This window comes from Gobius niger, assembly GCF_951799975.1.
Source record: "Gobius niger genome assembly, chromosome: 9".
Lineage (NCBI taxonomy): Eukaryota > Metazoa > Chordata > Actinopteri > Gobiiformes > Gobiidae > Gobius > Gobius niger.
The window spans coordinates 36,286,145-36,306,266 of record NC_136860.1 but is presented as its reverse complement, the minus strand read 5'-3'; the positions used below and the strand labels follow the sequence as shown (position 1 = coordinate 36,306,266).

At 40.4% G+C, this 20,122-nt stretch overlaps 1 protein-coding gene across 1 annotated transcript in view; it reads left to right on the top strand.

The window, feature by feature from the left end:
• Nucleotides 1-7,272: 7,272 nt before the first annotated feature.
• plekhm3 (pleckstrin homology domain containing, family M, member 3) overlaps nucleotides 7,273-20,122 on the top strand; it is a gene marked incomplete at both ends in the record, with an annotated part of 90,849 nt that continues 77,999 nt past the window's right edge. The window contains 2 exons of the mRNA XM_079563681.1: nucleotides 7,273-8,014; nucleotides 14,696-15,043. Of these exons, the coding sequence (XP_079419807.1) occupies nucleotides 7,273-8,014; nucleotides 14,696-15,043 (1,090 nt within the window). The remainder of the gene's footprint in view (nucleotides 8,015-14,695; nucleotides 15,044-20,122) is intronic.

Below are 20,122 nucleotides of genomic sequence, written 5' to 3'. Positions count from 1 at the left end.
TACTTTTTGCAGTGAACAAATCTCAGTATGTAAAATCGGTGGCCTATTCCTAAAGGCTTTTAAATATTGTGCTCCTTCTGATTGGAATCAGCTGCAAAATGAGCTGAGTTTTCGAGAGCTGGTGTCTCTAAACTCTTTTAAATCTAAATTGAAAACATTTGTACAAAGCTGTGATAGTTGCAGTTGTTTCACCTAAGATGTATTTTATATTTTATATGACAAAAAATCACAAAAAAAAGACAAAAAATGTGATTAAAAAATGTGACAAAAAATGACAAAAATAATAATTAAAAAAAATCACAAAAAAGACAAAAAATTACCACAAAAAAAAATACAAAAAATGACAAAAAAAAGTTACAAAAATGAGTTGAACCCCCCCAAAAGATGGAAAAAATCTGACGTGAGGAAAAAGATCCATTTAGATGAGTTTTGTAGGTCTTTCAAATGAGGCGTTACACTGGCCTACAGGATTTGGGTAAAGCTGAACTGGAGAAAATGCTCTCGGTTCAGGCGGAATTTAAGAGGTTAAGGGGAGAAAGTCGGCAGAACCTCTTTTCTCCTTACATTTTGAGGATGTTCTCTTCACACATAAACTTTCTAACCGCAGTCAACAACTATCTCGCAACTGTTTCTCTCTTTTTACTTAGCCCTATGTCTTCTCTTCACATTAATATCATTCCTTTACCCGCCCGCCGTGTCTCGCCTTAAAGATTGTGCATTCGCGGCGGCCATGCTGAAGTCGCCTTTTTCATTCAAACCACAAAATCCCGTTGTCAAAGCCTAACAGGTGCACGCCGGCGCTAATCGAACGGAGCAGGTCGCCCGCTAACACGCGCCTTCACCTAATGTCGACGCTCCCGAGTGTGACGGCTAATTCTGAACCTTTAAAGGTAAACAAGTTACTTAGTGCTGCTTTAAGCCCCAGATGTATGACATGTCCACTTTAACCCCTTAACTCCCACATTTTCTCCAGTTTAGCTTTACCCCAGTCCAAAAGCTTCTGGAAAAAAGGTGTGAAAATAGCAACAAAACTGAGACGAAAACAGTGCTGAAGTGGGAAAATGACAAAAAAATGCCAAAAAAATGCCAAAAAAATGCCAAAAAAATGCCAAAAAATGACAAAAAAATGACCGAAAATGTGAGAAAAATTTGAGAAAAAAGACAAAAAATTACAAAAAAAAGGACAGAAAATGTGACAAAAAAAGACAAAAAAAAGACAAAAAATTACAAAAAAAAGACAAAAAATGACACAAAAAAAAGACAAAAAATGACAAAAAAATGACCGAAAATGTGACAAAAATGTGACAAAAAATATGAGAAAAAAGACAAAAAAAGACAAAAAATGACAAAAAAAATGACCGAAAATGTGACTAAACTGACAAAAAATGACAAAAATGACAAAAAAATCACAAAAAATCACAAAAAATCACAAAAAAATCACAAAAAAATGACACAAAATGACAAAAAATGTGACAAAAAATGTGACAAAAAATATGAGAAAAAAGAAAAAAAATGACAAAAAATGTCAAAAAAATGTCAAAAAATTACAAAAAATTACAAAAAAATTACAAAAAAATTACAAAAAAATTACAATAAATTACAAAAAATGACTGAAAATGTGAGAAAAATGTGAGAAAAAATGACAAAAAATTGAAAAAAAAAAGACTGAAAATGTGACTAAAATGTGACAATAAATGACAAAAAATGTCAAAAATGACAAAAAAAAAAGACAAAAAATGACAAAAAATGTGACGAAAATGTGAGAAAAAAGACAAAAAATGACAAAGAAAAGTGACAAAAAAATCACAAAAAAGTTACAAAAATGAGTAGAACCCCCCCCCCCCCCAGAAAAAAAAGATGGAAAAAAATGCGATGACGTGAGGAAAAAGATCCGTTTAGGTGAGTTTTGTAGATCTTAGCTTTTTGTCTCGCCTTAAAGATCGTGCATTCGTGGCGGCCGTGCTGAAGTCGCCTTTTTCATTCAAACCACAAAATCCCGTTGTCAAAGCCTAACAGGTGCACAGCGGCGCTAATGGAACGGAGCAGGTCGCCCGCTAACACGCGCCTTCACCTAATGTCGACGCTCCCGAGTGTGACGGCTAATTCTGAACCTCCTTTCAAGTCGATTTGCATATTCATTTAGCGGTTTGTTAACAGGCGCGGTCCGGAGCGCGGCGTGCTGACAATACCCTCCTGGAGAAGATGGATGAGGCTCGGCGCCGCTCCTGATGGAAACACGCCGTACATTTACCCGTGTTTTCGTAGAACAATTAGGTGCGTTTTGGCAGAGGTTTGAGATTAGATTAATTTGCTGTTCGACGCGTTGAAGCCGTAACGAGACTAAGTGGCTCCAGGACGGCGGCGGTTGTAAACGGCGGTTCGTTCAATCACTTACTTTTGGCCGCGCTTTCCTTCATCGTTTGAGGAGGAGTGAATTAATCTCGGTTCCTCCAGCGTTGCGGCTTTTACCCTGTTTAATGTGTTTACCGTTGAGCCAAGATCAAAAACTGTGGGTAGACGTGGGGCTCGGGGTAATTGTGATTAGTTGCTGAAGTGATTGATGACTAGTTTTATGTTGTAATTTCTCTGCAGCTTTTATTAACCTCTTAACTCCCACCTGAACGGATCCCATTTATTTATTTTTATTTATACACTTTATTTGGCTTTAGCCTAATCAAAAGGCTTCTTGGGAAAAAAGCACCAAAAATGTGACAAAAACGCAACAAAAAAGTGACAAAAATTCAACAAAAAAGTGACAAAAATTCAACAAAAAAGTGACAAAAACTCAACAAAAAAGTGACAAAAATTCAACAAAAAAGTGACAAAAATTCAATAAAAACGCAACAAAAACTCAACAAAAATGTGACAAAAACTCGACAAAAATGTGATAAAAACTCAACAAAAAAATTACAAAAATGTGACAAAAACTCGACAAAAATGTGACAAAAACTCAACAAAAATGTGACAAAAACTCAACAAAAATGTGACAAAAATTCAACAAAAATGTGACAAAAACTCGACAAAAATGTGACAAAAATTTGACAAAAATGTGACAAAAATGTGACAAAAATGTGACAAAAATTCAACAAAAATTCAACAAAAATTCAACAAAAATTCAACAAAAATGTGGCAAAAATTCAACAAAAACGCAACAAAAATGTGGCAAAAATTCAACAAAAATTCAACAAAAATTCAACAAAAATTCAACAAAAATGTGACAAAAACGGAAAAAAACAAAACACAACACAGCAACATCGCGAGGAAAAAGATCAGTTTTGTGAGTCTTAGCTTTCAAATGAGGTGTTACACAGCCAAAAGAGGACAGAATGCATTTGGTTTAGGCGGGGGGTCAGAGGTTAAAGGGATATTTCAGGATTTTTGACATACAGCCTCATTTCCTAGTTATCCAGAGGGTTGTTGAGTTCAAATGTCTTTCTTTAATTCATGCAGTCCTTATATTTGAAGAGTTTAGCGGTGCTGGGCTAATGCTAGGCTAGTGCATGTCTATGGTAACTAGTAGCCTGCATTAAAAACCTCTTCAAAATCATGGGCTCGTCCTCCAAACGTTGCCATGTCTGATTTGTAGAAGCTCCTTTGTGAACTCCACGTGTAGTAGTGATGCGCGGGTCGACCCGAAACCCGCGGATTCGGTCGGGTCGGGTACCTCACAATTACGGCAAACTTCAGGTGCGGGTGGGTCGGGTTAAAAAGTGCACTTTCTCCCCCCTTATATTGCTGGCTTACTACATACAGTGCATTCTTATCCATAAATGTCACACAAAGCCGGCTGTATTTAGTTGAATGTTTAGTTTCATGGGGTAAACTTTATTAGCATGTTATGTTTAGAGTCACCTGGACGATCGTTTCTGTATGACTTTGATCACCGCTACAAAAGCGCCACAATAGCCCGAGCACATCATGACACGCACATGTGATGAAAGTAAAGCATCAACATGAAGCAAGGTGAAACTAAAATCAAAGACACAGCGTCTCACTGACCTGAGGAGGGAAACTTCTTAGCGTCAGGTAAAGCTGCTCCACTTTAGTCCAAACTCCGTTTACTTGACAGAAAGACTCGTCCATGACGTGGTGGAAGTAAAGCCTCATGATAGTTTCTGCTTCTAATAATAATAATAATAATAATAATAATAATAATAATAATAATACCTTTAATTTGTAAAGCACTTTACATGGGAATCTCAAAGTGCTACAGCAAATGTTAATAAGGGAACAGAAAAGTCTTGAGTCTCTTCTGAAAGTCTCCAGAGACTGTGGGGCCCTCAGGTGTGGTGGTCGGGCGTTCCACAGTTTAGGAGCCGCCGCCTGGAACGCTCTGTCACCCATTGTCCGGAGCTTTGTTCTGGGGACGGAGAGAAGGTTGGTGTCTGTGGACCTGAGTGTTCTGGTGATGGGCGGAGGGGTGAGGAGTTCGGTGAGATAGTCCGGGGCGTGTCCATGGATGCATTGATAGGTGAGCAGGCAGATTTTGTAGTTGATGCGTTGACCGATCGGGAGCCAGTGGAGGTCACGGAGGGCTGGGGTGATGTGCTGGTGCTCAGGTGTCCTCGTCAGGATCCTGGCCGCGGCGTTCTGAATATACTGAAGTTTTTGAAGACTTTTTGCCGGGATCCCGACGAGGAGGGTGTTGCAGTCGTCCAGCCTGGAGGAGACAAAGGCATGAACTAGTGTTTCAGCGTCAGACGGGGATAAGTCCATTCGTGATTTCAAAGGTTCCTCAGCGGCGCAGCAGCAAAACAAAGCATCAAGAGCTAATTCTCCTGTAAACTCGGCGTCACGTGATGCGCTCCCGTTTGAGTGACAGCAGCTGCAGTGTGACTCATGCAGCAGTTTTTTAATGTGCGCGGGTCGGGTCGGGTCGGGAAACTGAGAGGCTTTTCTCCAGGTCGGGTCGGGTTTAAATTACGGCGGGTCGGTTTGGTACGGGTCCGAAAAAAAGAAAAAAAAGCCGACCCACACATCTCTAACGTGTAGTGATGCGGCCGCAGGTAAACAAACTACTGTAGACCCGGTAACCGAGCAGATCACTCCGCCGCTGCGTAGCTACAACCAGGAAGCTGATGCTGCTCAAATATAAGTTCTTTAAAATGCAAAACGGTTATATTCAAAGCATATTCAGTCGACACAGACATGTATATGGTTAGTCTGGTGTTATAAGTGATTTGCCTCACTGTGCTTGGGTCAGACTGTTTTAATACGGGCTACTATCTACCATAGACATGCACTAGCCTAGCATTAGCCTAGCGCCACTAAACTCTTCAAAATGAACACCTTTTTAAGGGACAGCGCAGGATTTTAGAGGCAGTTGTGAAAAGGTCTGGGCTCGTTCTACACAGGCAGTGAGTTCCTTGACCGTGAGCCTCTGATACTCTTGTCTGAATGGTAATAATAATGCATCGGTTTTATATAGCGCTTTTAATAGCGTCTACAATTATTACTGTATTGACACTAATTCTACACCAGTTACCAATTGTTATAATAGCAACCTTCTACAACATTTACTGTTAAAGGAACAGGCCAGCGTTTTTCCACACTGAGATATGTTCTTACCTGAGCTGTGACGAGTTCTTTAGGACCTGTCTGATCTTCAGTCACGTAAACACAGCGCAGACGGCGTTAGCATTTAGCCTCTCCCTCTCTCCTCTATAGCTCCAAAACAGGTCAAGATAGAAGCTACCAAGCTCTTCCACGTTTTCCCTATTTAAATATGGTTACGTGAAGTGTTCCACTACAAAGTATAATTACACACAATTAAACAATGTGGATTTTCTAAGCGGATAAAAGGGGGAAAGTGAAGATTACTACGCGGATTTCGAACTACTCGTTGAAGTTGAAGTTGAAGTTTTCAGGACAGCTCATGTGAACGGCCTGTACCTGATTTTTTCAAACAATGAAAGCAGGCGCGAGTGAAATTCAGTTTGTTTTGTCCGCACTTGTTCCTACCTTTCCTAGCAAGTAGTTGACAATATACTGAAGGAAAACAAAGCAAATTTTGTTCTACTTATCTAAAAAGAATCAAGAATAGGGTCTTCGGATTGTAGCCACGGGCTTATTTCCATCCAAAATCCTCATTTACAACAATGGCCTGAGCAGGACATCAGGAGTGCAGAGGGGCAGTGGCTTTAGGTTACTCTCCAATAAAATAAAAGATATGCTAGGGCTGCACAATTGATTTCAATCAAGTTAATGTTGTAATATTTATTGTTACATTGAACAAGTTGCAAAGATTGAAATGGAAAGCGACAACATCTGTGAGGATTAATTTACTGCATCAATTAAACCTGTTAAAGAGGGGGTATTATGCTTTTGTCAGTCCCATAGCACCAGTCTATATCACACTACAATGATGACAAACCTTCTGTTGGTCTGTAAATGCAGTAAATTAGAATAACTGCCTTGTATAAAATGTCTCTCTCAAAATGGCTGTAGTGAATGTCTTGAAATAGGCCTCTGTCTCTTTAAGAACCTCTGAGCCTTTAGACACGCCCCCTCCACACGCTGTCTGTGGCATCAGTGGGGAGGGGGTTCTGCTGAGGAGCAGTGGTTGGTTACTCGGCTGGTGACCAAAGCTCGGAGGCGTCTCCAGGAGGTGGGGGCGTTCCTAGGAGGACTCAGGCAAACCTATCCCTAAAATGGCCGCCATCAGAGTTTTTACAGATTACTCAAAAATTCAACAGACATGTGACAAAAAATTCAACAAAAAATTGACAAAAATTCAACAAAAAACTGACAAAAATTCAACAAAAATTTGACAAAAAATTGACAAAAAATTGACTAAAATTTGTTAAAAAAAATTGACAAAAATTTGACAAAAAATCAACAAAAAAATGACAAAAATTCAACAAAAATTTGACAAAAATTTGACAAAAATTCAACAAAAAATTGACTAAAATTCAACGAAAAATTGACAAAAATTCAAAATAAAATTGATAAAAAATTGACAAAAATTCAACAAAAATGTGACAAAAACCTATCCCTAAAATGGCCGCCATCAGAGTTTTTACAGATGACTCAAAAATACGTGAATGTGCCAAGGCAACACTTCAGCCATGTTTTTAATGAGGGAATGACAGAATAACATGATGGAAAGCTTGAAAAAGTCAATTTTGCATAATACCCCCCCTTTAACCCTGTTGTTTGGCCCTCTAGCCCCTGATTCTAGAGTTGCTTTACCAGTTCTTCACATCTAAATCTCTAGTTTCAGTGCTCCTGATGTTATTGAAACAGCCCCAGCTCTTACATAAAGGCCACTGAATGTCTCCCTCCCCTCTCTCTGCAGCAGACAAGAGCCTGAGCAGCGGCAGCGTGGTGAAGCAGGGCGCGCTGGAGCACAGAGAGGGCACTAGGGGGCGCTGGATCTCCTGCCACGTGGAGCTCACCCCGTGCGAGCTGCGCCTGTACACCCTGGACAGCAGCGCCAACCGCCAACTGGGCACCGCCTACTCCCTGTCCCACTGCCAGGGCGTCACCTCTCCCGCCCTGGGGCAGGCTGCGCAGCCGGCCGACCCCCGCACCCTCCAGGCCGTGTTCTTCAACAGCACCGTGCTGCTGTTACGGGCGTCCTGCCAGTGGGAGGCGCTGGAGTGGAGGAAGGCCCTTTGGGAGACGGTGCAGGCCGCCAAACCGCGACAGGAAAAGCCGAAGATCGAGAAGCTCCCGGCGATTTCCCCGTCGTCCTCGGCCTCCCCGTGCGGCCTGGACCTGGACAGCGACTCCCCGCCCCCGGACGCGTCCCGCTCGGCGTCCCGCTCGGCGTCCGCGGCGCTGAACCGGCCCACCACGCTGCCGCTCTTCACCCAGCGCTGCCCGGACGTGCTCAAGGCGGGGCTCCTGTATCAGCTGGTGGACCGGAACAACTGGAGGGCCTACACGTTCGTGCTGACCCGGGCCGCGCTGCAGGTTTTCCCCACCGAGGGGAGAGGCCCGGTGTCCAAACCCGTGCAGCAGTACCCGCTGGCCTCGTGTTCGTCCATACAACACGGTAATTCACTGTCAGGTGACGGAGGACGACACAACCGGGGGGTAAAGTGGGCGGGAAAAACTCTGTATGTGCGATAAATCAATGCAATAAAAATACTAGGTCGGGCTCACTCAATTGGCTTGTTGCACGGTGTGGCTATGCTAGTTCCTCTGACCTGAAGGTGTGAGCGCCTGGACTTCCTGTCTGTTTTCCTTTTCCTGGAATAATAATCATATTTTCTAAAGATTATGTTGTGGGCGGTGAGTTCCCGGTAGACAATCATTTATTGTGAGTTCAAATCATGAAGTTCAGATCAGAGACGCCTGTGATCATGAAGGATTGATAGTTTGTCTTGAAGCTAAAGGCTAACATGCTATAAAAGAATATATATAAAGGCACTATTTCAAGTTGTGTAAAGCATTAACCCCTTAACTCCCACCTGAACCGAGCAGGTTTTCTCGACGAAAACAATGATGGAAAAGTGGCAAAAATGTGGCAAGAAATTGACAAAAAATTGACGAAAAATGTGACAAAAATGTGACAAAAAATGACCAAAAAGTGACCAAAAAATGACCAAAAAATGACAAAAATGTGACAAAAAAATGACCAAAAAATTACAAAAATGTGACCAAAAAATGACCCAAAAATTACAAAAATGTGACAAAAATGTGACAAAAAAATGACCAAAAAATTACAAAAATGTGACCAAAAAATGACCAAAAAATTACAAAAATGTGACAAAAAAATGACCAAAAAATGACAAAAATGTGACAAAAAAATGACAAAAAAATGACAAAAATGTGACAAAAAAATGACCAAAAAAATACAAAAATGTGACAAAAAACCGCGCTGCAGGTTTTCCCCACCGAGGGGAGAGGCCCGGTGTCCAAACCCGTGCAGCAGTACCCGCTGGCCTCGTGTTCGTCCATACAACACGGTAATTCACTGTCAGGTGACGGAGGACGACGCAACCAGGGGGTAAAGTGGGCGGGAAAAACTCTGTATGTGCGATAAATCAATGCAATAAAAATACTCGGTCGGGCTCACTCAATTGGCTTGTTGCACGGTGTGGCTATGCTAGTTCCTCTGACCTGAAGGTGTGAGCGCCTGGACTTCCTGTCTGTTTTCCTTTTCCTGGAATAATAATCATATTTTCTAAAGATTATGTTGTGGGCGGTGAGTTCCCGGTAGACAATCATTTATTGTGAGTTCAAATCATGAAGTTCAGATCAGAGACGCCTGTGATCATAAAGGATTGATAGTTTGTCTTGAAGCTAAAGGCTAACATGCTATAAAAGAATATATATAAAGGCACTATTTCAAGTTGTGTAAAGCATTAACCCCTTAACTCCCACCTGAACCGAGCACATTTTCTCGACGAAAACAATGATGGAAATGTGGCAAAAATGTGGCAAGAAATTGACAAAAAATTGACGAAAAATGTGACAAAAATGTGACAAAAAATGACCAAAAAGTGACCAAAAAATGACCAAAAAATGACAAAAATGTGACAAAAAAATGACCAAAAAATTACAAAAATGTGACCAAAAAATGACCCAAAAATTACAAAAATGTGACAAAAATGTGACAAAAAAATGACCAAAAAATTACAAAAATGTGACCAAAAAATGACCAAAAAATTACAAAAATGTGACAAAAAAATGACCAAAAAATGACAAAAATGTGACAAAAAAATGACAAAAAAATGACAAAAATGTGACAAAAAAATGACCAAAAAAATACAAAAATGTGACAAAAAACCGCGCTGCAGGTTTTCCCCACCGAGGGGAGAGGCCCGGTGTCCAAACCCGTGCAGCAGTACCCGCTGGCCTCGTGTTCGTCCATACAACACGGTAATTCACTGTCAGGTGACGGAGGACGACGCAACCAGGGGGTAAAGTGGGCGGGAAAAACTCTGTATGTGCGATAAATCAATGCAATAAAAATACTCGGTCGGGCTCACTCAATTGGCTTGTTGCACGGTGTGGCTATGCTAGTTCCTCTGACCTGAAGGTGTGAGCGCCTGGACTTCCTGTCTGTTTTCCTTTTCCTGGAATAATAATCATATTTTCTAAAGATTATGTTGTGGGCGGTGAGTTCCCGGTAGACAATCATTTATTGTGAGTTCAAATCATGAAGTTCAGATCAGAGACGCCTGTGATCATAAAGGATTGATAGTTTGTCTTGAAGCTAAAGGCTAACATGCTATAAAAGAATATATATAAAGGCACTATTTCAAGTTGTGTAAAGCATTAACCCCTTAACTCCCACCTGAACCGAGCACATTTTCTCGACGAAAACAATGATGGAAATGTGGCAAAAATGTGGCAAGAAATTGACAAAAAAGTGACAAAAATGTGACAAAAATGTGACCAAAAAATGACCAAAAAATTACAAAAATATGACGAAAAATGTGACAAAAATGTGACCAAAAAATGACCAAAAAATTACAAAAATGTGACAAAAATGTGACCAAAAAATGACCAAAAAATTACAAAAATGTGACAAAAAAATGACCAAAAAATGACAAAAATGTGACCAAAAAATGACCAAAAAATTACAAAAATGTGACAAAAAAATGACCAAAAAATTACAAAAATGTGACCAAAAAATGACCAAAAAATGACAAAAATGTGACCAAAAAATGACCAAAAAATGACAAAAATGTGACCAAAAAATGACCAAAAAATGACAAAAATGTGACCAAAAAATGACCAAAAAATGACAAAAATGTGACCAAAAAATGACCAAAAAATTACAAAAATATGACAAAAAAAATGACCAAAAAGTGACCAAAAAATGACCAAAAAATTACAAAAATGTGACAAAAAAATGACCAAAAAATGACAAAAATGTGACCAAAAAATGACCAAAAAATTACAAAAATGTGACAAAAATGTGACAAAAAAATGACAAAAAAATGACAAAAATGTGACAAAAAAATGACCAAAAAATGACCAAAAAATGACCAAAAAATGACAAAAATGTGACAAAAAAATGACCAAAAAATTACAAAAATGTGACAAAAATGTGACAAAAAAACGCGCTGCAGGTTTTCCCCACCGAGGGGAGAGGCCCGGTGTCCAAACCCGTGCAGCAGTACTCGCTGGCCTCGTGTTCGTCCATACAACACGGTAATTCACTTTCAGGTGACGGAGGACGATGCAACCAGGGGTTAAAGTGGGCGGGAAAAACTCTGTATGTGCGATAAATCAATGCAATAAAAATACTCGGTCGGGCTTACTCAATTGGCTTGTTGCACGGTGTGGCTATGCTAGTTCCTCTGACCTGAAGGTGTGAGCGCCTGGACTTCCTGTCTGTTTTCTTTTCCTGGAATAATAATCATATTTTCTAAAGATTACGTTGTGGGCGGTGAGTTCCCGGTCGATGATCATTGACTGTGAGTTCAAATCATGAAGTTCAGATCAGAGACGCCTGTGATCATAAAGGATTGATAGTTTGTCTTGAAGCTAAAGGCTAACATGCTATAAAAAAATGTATATAAAGGCACTATTTCAAGTTGTGTAAAGCATTAACCCCTTAACTCCCACCTGAACCGAGCACATTTTCTCGACGAAAACAATGATGGAAATGTGGCAAAATTGTGACCAAAAAATGACCAAAAAATTACAAAAATGTGACAAAAATGTGACAAAAAAATGACCAAAAAATGACCAAAAAATGACCAAAAAATGACAAAAATGTGACAAAAAATGACCAAAAAATTACAAAAATGTGACAAAAATGTGACCAAAAAATGACCAAAAAATGACAAAAATGTGACAAAAAATGACCAAAAAATTACAAAAATGTGACAAAAATGTGACCAAAAAATGACCAAAAAATGACCAAAAAATGACAAAAATGTGACAAAAAAATGACCAAAAAATTACAAAAATGTGACAAAAATGTGACCAAAAAATGACAAAAAAATGACAAAAAAATGACAAAAATGTGACAAAAAAATGACCAAAAAATGACAAAAATGTGACAAAAATGTGACCAAAAAAGTGACCAAAAAATGACCAAAAAATTACTAAAATGTTACAAGAAATTGACAAAAAAAATGGCAAAAAAGGGACGAAAATTGTGACAAATTTTTTTACAAAAATGTGATAAAAAATTGACAAAAAAATGCTGGAAAAAAATGTGATGACGTGAGGAAAAAAGATCCTCTCGGTTCAGGCGGGAGTTAAGAGGCTAAATTAGCTTCAAGACAAACTCCCTGATCCTTATAAACATAAACGTCTCCTCTATGGAAATATTTCTACCAGAAACTCACTGGTCTGAGCTCATCTTAATGGAAATGAACACGAACAGGAAGTGCTAGCGCCCACAGCTTCACCTCAGAGGAAGTAGCGTAGCCACATTGTGCAACAAGCCGATATGCGTCCCGGGGGCCAAACTGTAAAATCTGATCCGCGCCTCATTTTCCATTAAAATATATTTGGCCTGTATCGTCCTGATATCGCATGTTTGGCCCTGGCTCAGTCCTGGTTTAGTTCTGAGTTGTCCTAGTTTATTACTAGGCTCTTTATTATTCTGGATTAATCTATGGCTGTTTTTTTCTTCTTCTACAAAGCCTTAAAATGCTTGAATATAATATAACTTTTTATGTTTAGACCCAATTCTATTCTATTCCAGCAATGATGATAATGACATTTTTATTCATTTATCCCAAAAATATGACTGTTTGGTGGTGGGAGGGTCACCCCTGACCCAGTGGCCAAAGACAAACCACAAATCTCCCCCAGTGAAAAAGTCCTGCTAGAGCCCTGCTGTGAGCAGCTTTGACTGTGAAAGACTCAAATGAACAACATAATAACAAGCTAAACTGGTTAATAAGTAATGTTTCAGCGCTCGTGTTCATTTCTTTGGTTGGGCCTCCTTTGAATAAGTGACGTAGGTCTCAGACCAGGCCTGTCCACAGAGGAGCTTCAGAGAAACAAATAAACTGAGTGGATCTGGCAAAAGCATTTCGTAAATCACACAGACCCCCAGTCATTTATGATTGTTAAAACCTGCTAAAGGATGTCTAAGGATATCTATCTAACAATAATTCAAGGCCTTAAAAAATATTGGAGACTAAAATAATGACAGTATCAAATACCTTGTATTGTGCAGTATGAATACTATACTGTTCAGACCCAGGGCTACATGTCAGTACATCAGTACATAAAGATATAAAATGTAGTGTGTTTCCTAATGCTTGTTAAAGGTCAGAGTCCCCCCACCTCCCAAATCACACTTTAACCACTAGATACAATATGAAATTTAACCTCCTAGTCCCCCTCCTGGAGACTAGCTGGAGACTCGAGTTGTTGCTGGTCACGGAGACGTCTCAGAGACGTCCCATGGCGAGTCTCCAGGTCTCAGTGAAAACAAGCAGGTTTGATTTCAGCGGAGAGGTCAGAGAGGTCTCCACATGGTCTCGGAGACCTGTGGGATACCAAGGAGACCTCAAAGAGACTTCATACGTCTCTTTGAGGTCTCCTTGATGTCCCACAGGTCTTAAGAGAACGTCACAGAAACGTCTCACAGGTTGAGGACAACAAATTGTGTTTACTCTGCAAAAAGTGAATATCAAGCATTGTCTTAAATGACTTGAATTGAGGAAATGTTTCTTGTTTTGAGCGGTTTTCACTCATTTAGACACTTTTCCTGATCGGACCGAGTTTGCTTTGCTTGTTTGAGGACATTTCAGACCAGTTCTAAGGTAAATCTCGCTTGAAATAAGAAAGTAAAATTGCCAATGAGATAAGACCAATTTTCTTTCCCCATTGGCAAAGAAAATGAGCTGAAATAAGGACGAAATGTATCGAAACGAGTCAGAAACATCTCAGAACAAGTGAAATAATCCAGGACAAATGCCTAAGAACAATTTAACCAGTCAAAACAACTAAAATTTTGATTATTATGCTCAAATTGAGATGTTTATACTGATCTAGTTCATTACTTTTTTCAGTGTACAACATTGCCACAGCTGAGACTGTGTAGACCAGGGGGGTCCTGCGGCCCACTTTTAACTGGCCGGCTAAATGAAAATTCATTAATGGAAAGCTGTGATGAAGGCTGTTTTTTACTTTAAGGATGTTCAATTAAAAAGCATCGTTAACATTTTATTGAATTTGCGAGTTTAAATACAATAGAGGTGAAGTTATATATCTGACCTCTGCTGAGTGTGGCCCAGTTGGAGACGGAGGCTCCGCTGAAATCAAACCTGTTCATTTTCACTCAGACGACCTTGAGACTCGCCTTATCTCCAGGGAATGTCTCTGAGACGTCTCCGTGACCAGCGGCGACTCAAGTCTCCAGCTGGTCTCCAGGCCCGTGAGATCGGCCCTTTGTAGGCGCGCAATCGATCAGAGTTGCGGAGACGGCCAGTCACCGCAGTCTCCACAACTCTCTCCGGTGAGAGAGGCCCCATAATTGTGCTATAAATGTGCTGTTCATTGGCCTGTTTCAATATCTGTTCATAACGGACGATTAATTGTCTCAGAAAAAAATGTGACAAATGATATTATTGTTCAAATCATTTTAAAATATCAATATATATTCTTTTATTGTAAAGATTATTAAATCACTCAAAATGACTGTTTTTCTTCCCATATTGCCAACAGTATCCAGTTCGGCGTCTTGAAGCTGTTTTGTAATGTGTAACAGTGAATGTTTTATTTATTGAGTCACTTTAATTCACCTTCTTCTCCCTCTGTAAAGGTCCGGATTTGTGGACGGAGCGCTGCGACTGCTTCCAGGCCGTGTTCTCCAAGGAGGTGGTGCGCCTTCGAGCCGACGGCCAGTCCAAGGCGCAGGAGTGGGTCCGAGCGCTGCAGGGGGCGGTGAAGGAGCAGCGTCCCGCCCCGAGAGCAGGGGAGCAGGAGGCGGAGGTGGTGGAGGGGGCTCCCGGCCTGCAGGGGGTGCTGCTCAGGTCCAGGCCCACCCGGGACAGGAAGCAGAGGGAGGCGCAGCGAGCCAAACGCCAGTCGGTCACCACCAGCTTCCTGAGCCTCCTCACCTGCCTGGCCGTGGAGAAGGGGCTGACCACGCAGAGCTTCAGATGCGCAGGTAGAGGAAACAAAAGCACGCTCACACGGCGGCCTAGGGGTTAGGTGGGAGTGCACATGGCTCTTCCTCAGTGTGGAGAGTTCCAGCTCTGACCGTTTGGTGATTGTCTCTCCCTCTCTGTAATGAGTGATGTGTGACTCAGTAGTTAGAGACGGCGTGGTGAAGGTAGAGAGTGTGACAGATGTGGCCGTGGGAACCCAGGGTGCTGAGGGCGCTGCAGCACCCCCTGGTGGATAGTTTGTGAACGGCAGGCAATAGTAACCCCTTAATTCCCACCTGAACCGAGCACATTTTCTCCAGCTTTACCCCAATCCAAAAGCTTCTGGAAAAAAGGTGTGAAAATAGCGACAAAACTGAGACGAAAACAATGATGTAAATGTGACAAAAGTGAGAAAAAATTGACGAAAAAGTGATGAAAAATGTTTAAAAAAATGACAAAAATGGACAAAAAATTGACAAAAAAATGGACCAAAAAGTGATAAGAATTTTACAAAAAAAATGGAATAATTTGACGAAAAAGTGAGAAAAAATTGACAAAAAAAGTGAGAAAAAATTGACAAAAACGTCACGAAAATTTTACAAAAAAGAGATGGCTGCCTGACAAAAAAAGTGATGAAAAAAAAACTGATCTCATCTCAAGGGGCTTTCCATAAACCCCTTAACTCCCACCTGAACCGAGCACATTTTCTCCAGTTTGGCTTTACCCCAATCCAAAAGCTTCTGGAAAAAAGGTGTGAAAACAAAGCAACAAAACTGAGACGAAAACAAGGATGGAAATGTGACAAAAGTGAGAAAACATTGACGAAAAATTTATAAAAAAATTGACAAAAAATTGACAAAAAATTGACAAAAATTTGACGAAAAATTTGACGAAAAATTTGACGAAAAATTGAGAAAAAATCCACAAAAAAATCACAAAAAATTGACAAAGTGAGAAAAAATTGACGAAAAATTGCAAAAAAAAGGACGAAAAAGTGACAAAAAAATCCCAAAAATTTGACAAAAAAGAGATGACAGCCCGACAAAAAAAGTGATCTCATCTCAAGGGGCGTTCCATTAACCCCTTAACTCCCACCTGAACGGGGCACATTTTCTCCAGCTTTACCCCAATCCAAAAGCTTCTGGAAAATAGCAACAAAACTGAGACGAAAACAAGGATGAAAATGTGAAAAAAGTGAGAAAAAATTGACGAAAAAGTGACAAAAAATTTACAAAAAAATGACAAAAAAGTGAGAAAAAATTTGACGAAAAATTGCAGAAAAAAAGGACCAAAAAGTGATAAGAATTTTACAAAAAAAATGGAATAATTTGACGAAAAAGTGACAAAAAATTGACAAAAACGTCACTAAAATTTTACAAAAAAGAGATGGCTGCCTGACATAAAAAGTGATGAAAAAAAAACTACTCTCATCTCAAGGGGCTTTCCATAAACCCCTTAACTCCCACCTGAACCGAGCACATTTTCTCCAGTTTGGCTTTACCCCAATCCAAAAGCTTCTGGGAAAAAGCTGTGAAAATAGCAGCAAAACTGAGACGAAAACAAGGATGAAAATGTGACAAAAAAGAGAGAAAACTTTGACAAAAAATTGAAGAAAAAGTGGCAAAAATTGACAAAAATTGGACAAAAAAAAGTGAGAAAGATTTGACAAAAAAATGTGAATAATTTGACAAAAAAGTGACAAAAATTTGACAAAAAATTGACAAAAAAATGCGTGGAAAAAAGGACAAAAAAGTGACAAAAAAGTCATGAAAATTTGACAAAAAAGAGACGGAAAAAAAAATGATCTCATCTCAAGGGGCTTTCCATTAACCCCTTAACTCCCACCTGAACGGGGCCCATTTTCTCCAGCTTTACCCCAATCCAAAAGCTTCTGTAAAAAAGCTGTGAAAATAGCAACAAAACTGAGAGGAAAACAAGGATAATAATGTGAGAAAAATTTGACGAAAAATTGACAAAAAATTGACAAAAAAACTGAGAAAAATTTGACGAAAAATTGAGAAAAAATGGACGAAAAAGTGGTAAGAATTTGACAAAAAATGCGAATAATTTGACGAAAAAGTGACAAAAAAGTGACCAAAAAATGGACAAAAAAAATCGAAAAAGTGATGAAAAAATATCTGATGGCGTGAGGAAAAAGATCCATTTAGTTTTGTAGGTCTTTCAAATGAGGCGTTACACTGGCCTACAGGATTTGGGTAAAGCTGAACTGGAGAAAATGCTCTTGGTTCAGGCGGGAGTTAAGAGGTTAATAAATAGGATTTATGCAGAAAAAGTATTTTGGGGGTACATTTTGTCCCTCAGCGCCCCCTAAATAAAACATCTTCCCACGGCTCTGATTGGCAGTGAAGAAAAGGAGCTTGAGAGGCTGCTGGATCTGCTGCTGCGGGGGAGGAGGGTTGCTACTGAAGCTGTTTTTATATGAAAAGTGTCTATTTTGGATTATTACACTGTGTGGCTTCTTTTGTGGCCAGGCAGTGTCTTTTAAGTCTAACCACTCGGTAAACTTGCCTACATGATTATGAATTAGTATAATAAGTTTTCTCCAACAGTATGGGCGATGTATTGTTCACTAACCAGACTCAAACGGATGGAGCTTGTTCTCATCTCAGCATCTCAAGAGCTCATTTAGCCTAATCACATTCTCTCCTCATATCCTCATCTTTCTTCTCGTACCTCCCTCCCTCTCGTCCTCTTTTCCCCTCAAAGCTTTCAATATTGTTCCGCTCACCTCTTCTTTTTTCTTTTTTTACGTGTAACCACTGGCTTATTAATGCAGCCCCGTTTGAAAGGCTCAGACCGGGAGGACGGGGGCAGGGGGGCATTTGGGGCCAGATTCGTGATAATTGGCTCTGTTCATAAAGACGCGGAGGGAACAATATGGCTGAATGGTGCTGAACAATGGCCGTGGGTTTGGGTGGTGGTGGTGGTGGTGGAGGTGGAGGTGGGGGGGGGGACTGGTCAGCGCTGGAGTGTGGGTTGAATGGTTTTTTGAAGGAAGCTACAGCCGGAGACGAACGATGAATGGCCAGAACAGGTCAGTTCAAGAATTCTCCGATGTGAACGTTTCAAACGGACGGCTCGAGCCTGTTTGGAGATCACACATTTACTTTTTTCTTTTGCTTTTTTGTGGTGCTGTGATACTGAGTGTTTTATTTTCAGGTCCCTGTTCAGAAAATGCTCTCAGGCAACTTCATGATTCGATCCTGCAATAATTGATATGCAGTGTTGCACATAATAACCAATGCGAGACTATTTTTTAAACATTTACAATTTTTAACCCCTTTTAACAAGTATATTATATATATTTCATGATTTGCATTTGTTTTGAAGTGCTTATTTGCTTTTTTCTAAAAGAGATAAGTGAATAAATGATCCCTGACCCATCATTAAAAAGTCCTATTGATCTGTTAGTGGCATATTTACGTTTAAAGGAACAGGCCACCGTTTTCCACACTGAGGTATGTTCTTGCCTGAGCTTAGACGAGTTGATACGTACCGGTCTGGTCTTTGTGCGTGCGCTCAGTCACGCAAAACGACCAAAGATGTTGTTAGCATTTGGCCTCTCCCAATATATTCCGATAGCTCCAAACTGGGGTGAAGTTAGAAGCTACCAAGCTCTTCCATGGCCTCAAAGTCCAGAAAGGGGCACATCAACTCGTCTAAGCTCAGGTAAGAACATGTCTCTGTATGGAAAAACGGTGCCTGTTCCTTTAAATAAACAAGAAGCCATAATACTGTTTCCAAAAGGAATAAATTAGCCAGGATTTTATCTCATTTACAGTTATAAATACTATCACTGAGAGTAATTTATTGGTCCGAGCACCTAAAAGTGAATTTCTCCATTGTGAGATCAATAAAGGATTACCGTAAATGCTCTAATAGAGGCCGGGGCCTTTATTTACTCCAGGGCATCTAGGACCAGGCCTTTATTGGAACCAGGCCACAATTAGAGACAGGCCTTTATTTCTATTTGAGCAAAACGGACGACCAGGAAAACCAAGAAAAACGAGATTTTTGTCCATTTGCACCTAAAATATTAGGTTCATTTATTAATGAACATTTCAAACCCTCTCCCAGCGGCTGGAACATTGACGCCTTTTATTTTGTCGGGACAACAGGAAGTGTTTCGTTGCTGTTAGCGGAGCTTTGACATCAGTGTCACTGCAGGTTTCTGTTTCGTTTTTACCGGACCGGATTATTTGTTGTTATCTTGTGTAAAAGGCGAGTTTAGACGGAGCGTTTGTGTTTGTGATCGATCATGAGACTGACCCGAGAGAAGACGAGACGCTCGCGCTGATGGGAGGAGTTATTTTGAGGCGTGGGACTGACCTGCACACGGAGCAGCTGGACGTGCTTTGAAGGCGCGATGGAGACTTTATTAAAACCCTGGAGGGTCACACAACATTTGCCCTGTTTCCAAATATGGTCACAGGAGGTTTGAAAAGTGGCTAAATCTGTGTCAAAGTGACGCTCGGATCAGCTCCTCCTCCGTTTTCCTGAGACCCGGCCTCTAATGGAATACAGGCCAGTATTAGAGAATTTACGGTATCTTATCCTAAAGTTGCTGTTGTTGTTGTTAAAGTGCTGCCCTCTACTGTCCTGACTGTGTTCTTGACCATTATTGGCCCTGTATTGACTGAAAGCATTGAACTCTGCAGCCTCATTAATCTGCATGACTTCGTTTATTGACACGCATGACAGAATCAAAAGTATCGATATCGGAATAGAAAGTATCGTATCGTGCCGCAATATATCACGATATATCCCCAAATCGATATATTGTCAGTCTCAGACGTACAGAGTCTTACAATCGCAGGGAAAGTTATAGAATTACCTCAACGATGCCAAGTCTTTAGAGCAGAAGCTGAGCCTTGTTTTTGATGTGTACTTTTTGTGCTCAGGGGCCATGTTTTTTTTCCTGTTATCTTCATAAATTATGACATGATTATGAGAAATGATACCATGGTCTGGGTGAATACTGGATTCTGATTGGCTGGTGCATTATTTTGGTGTAACCGCACACGTAGTCCGGTAGTTAAATCACTGGGATGTCACTCCGCTGTGGCATCGCCATAGCA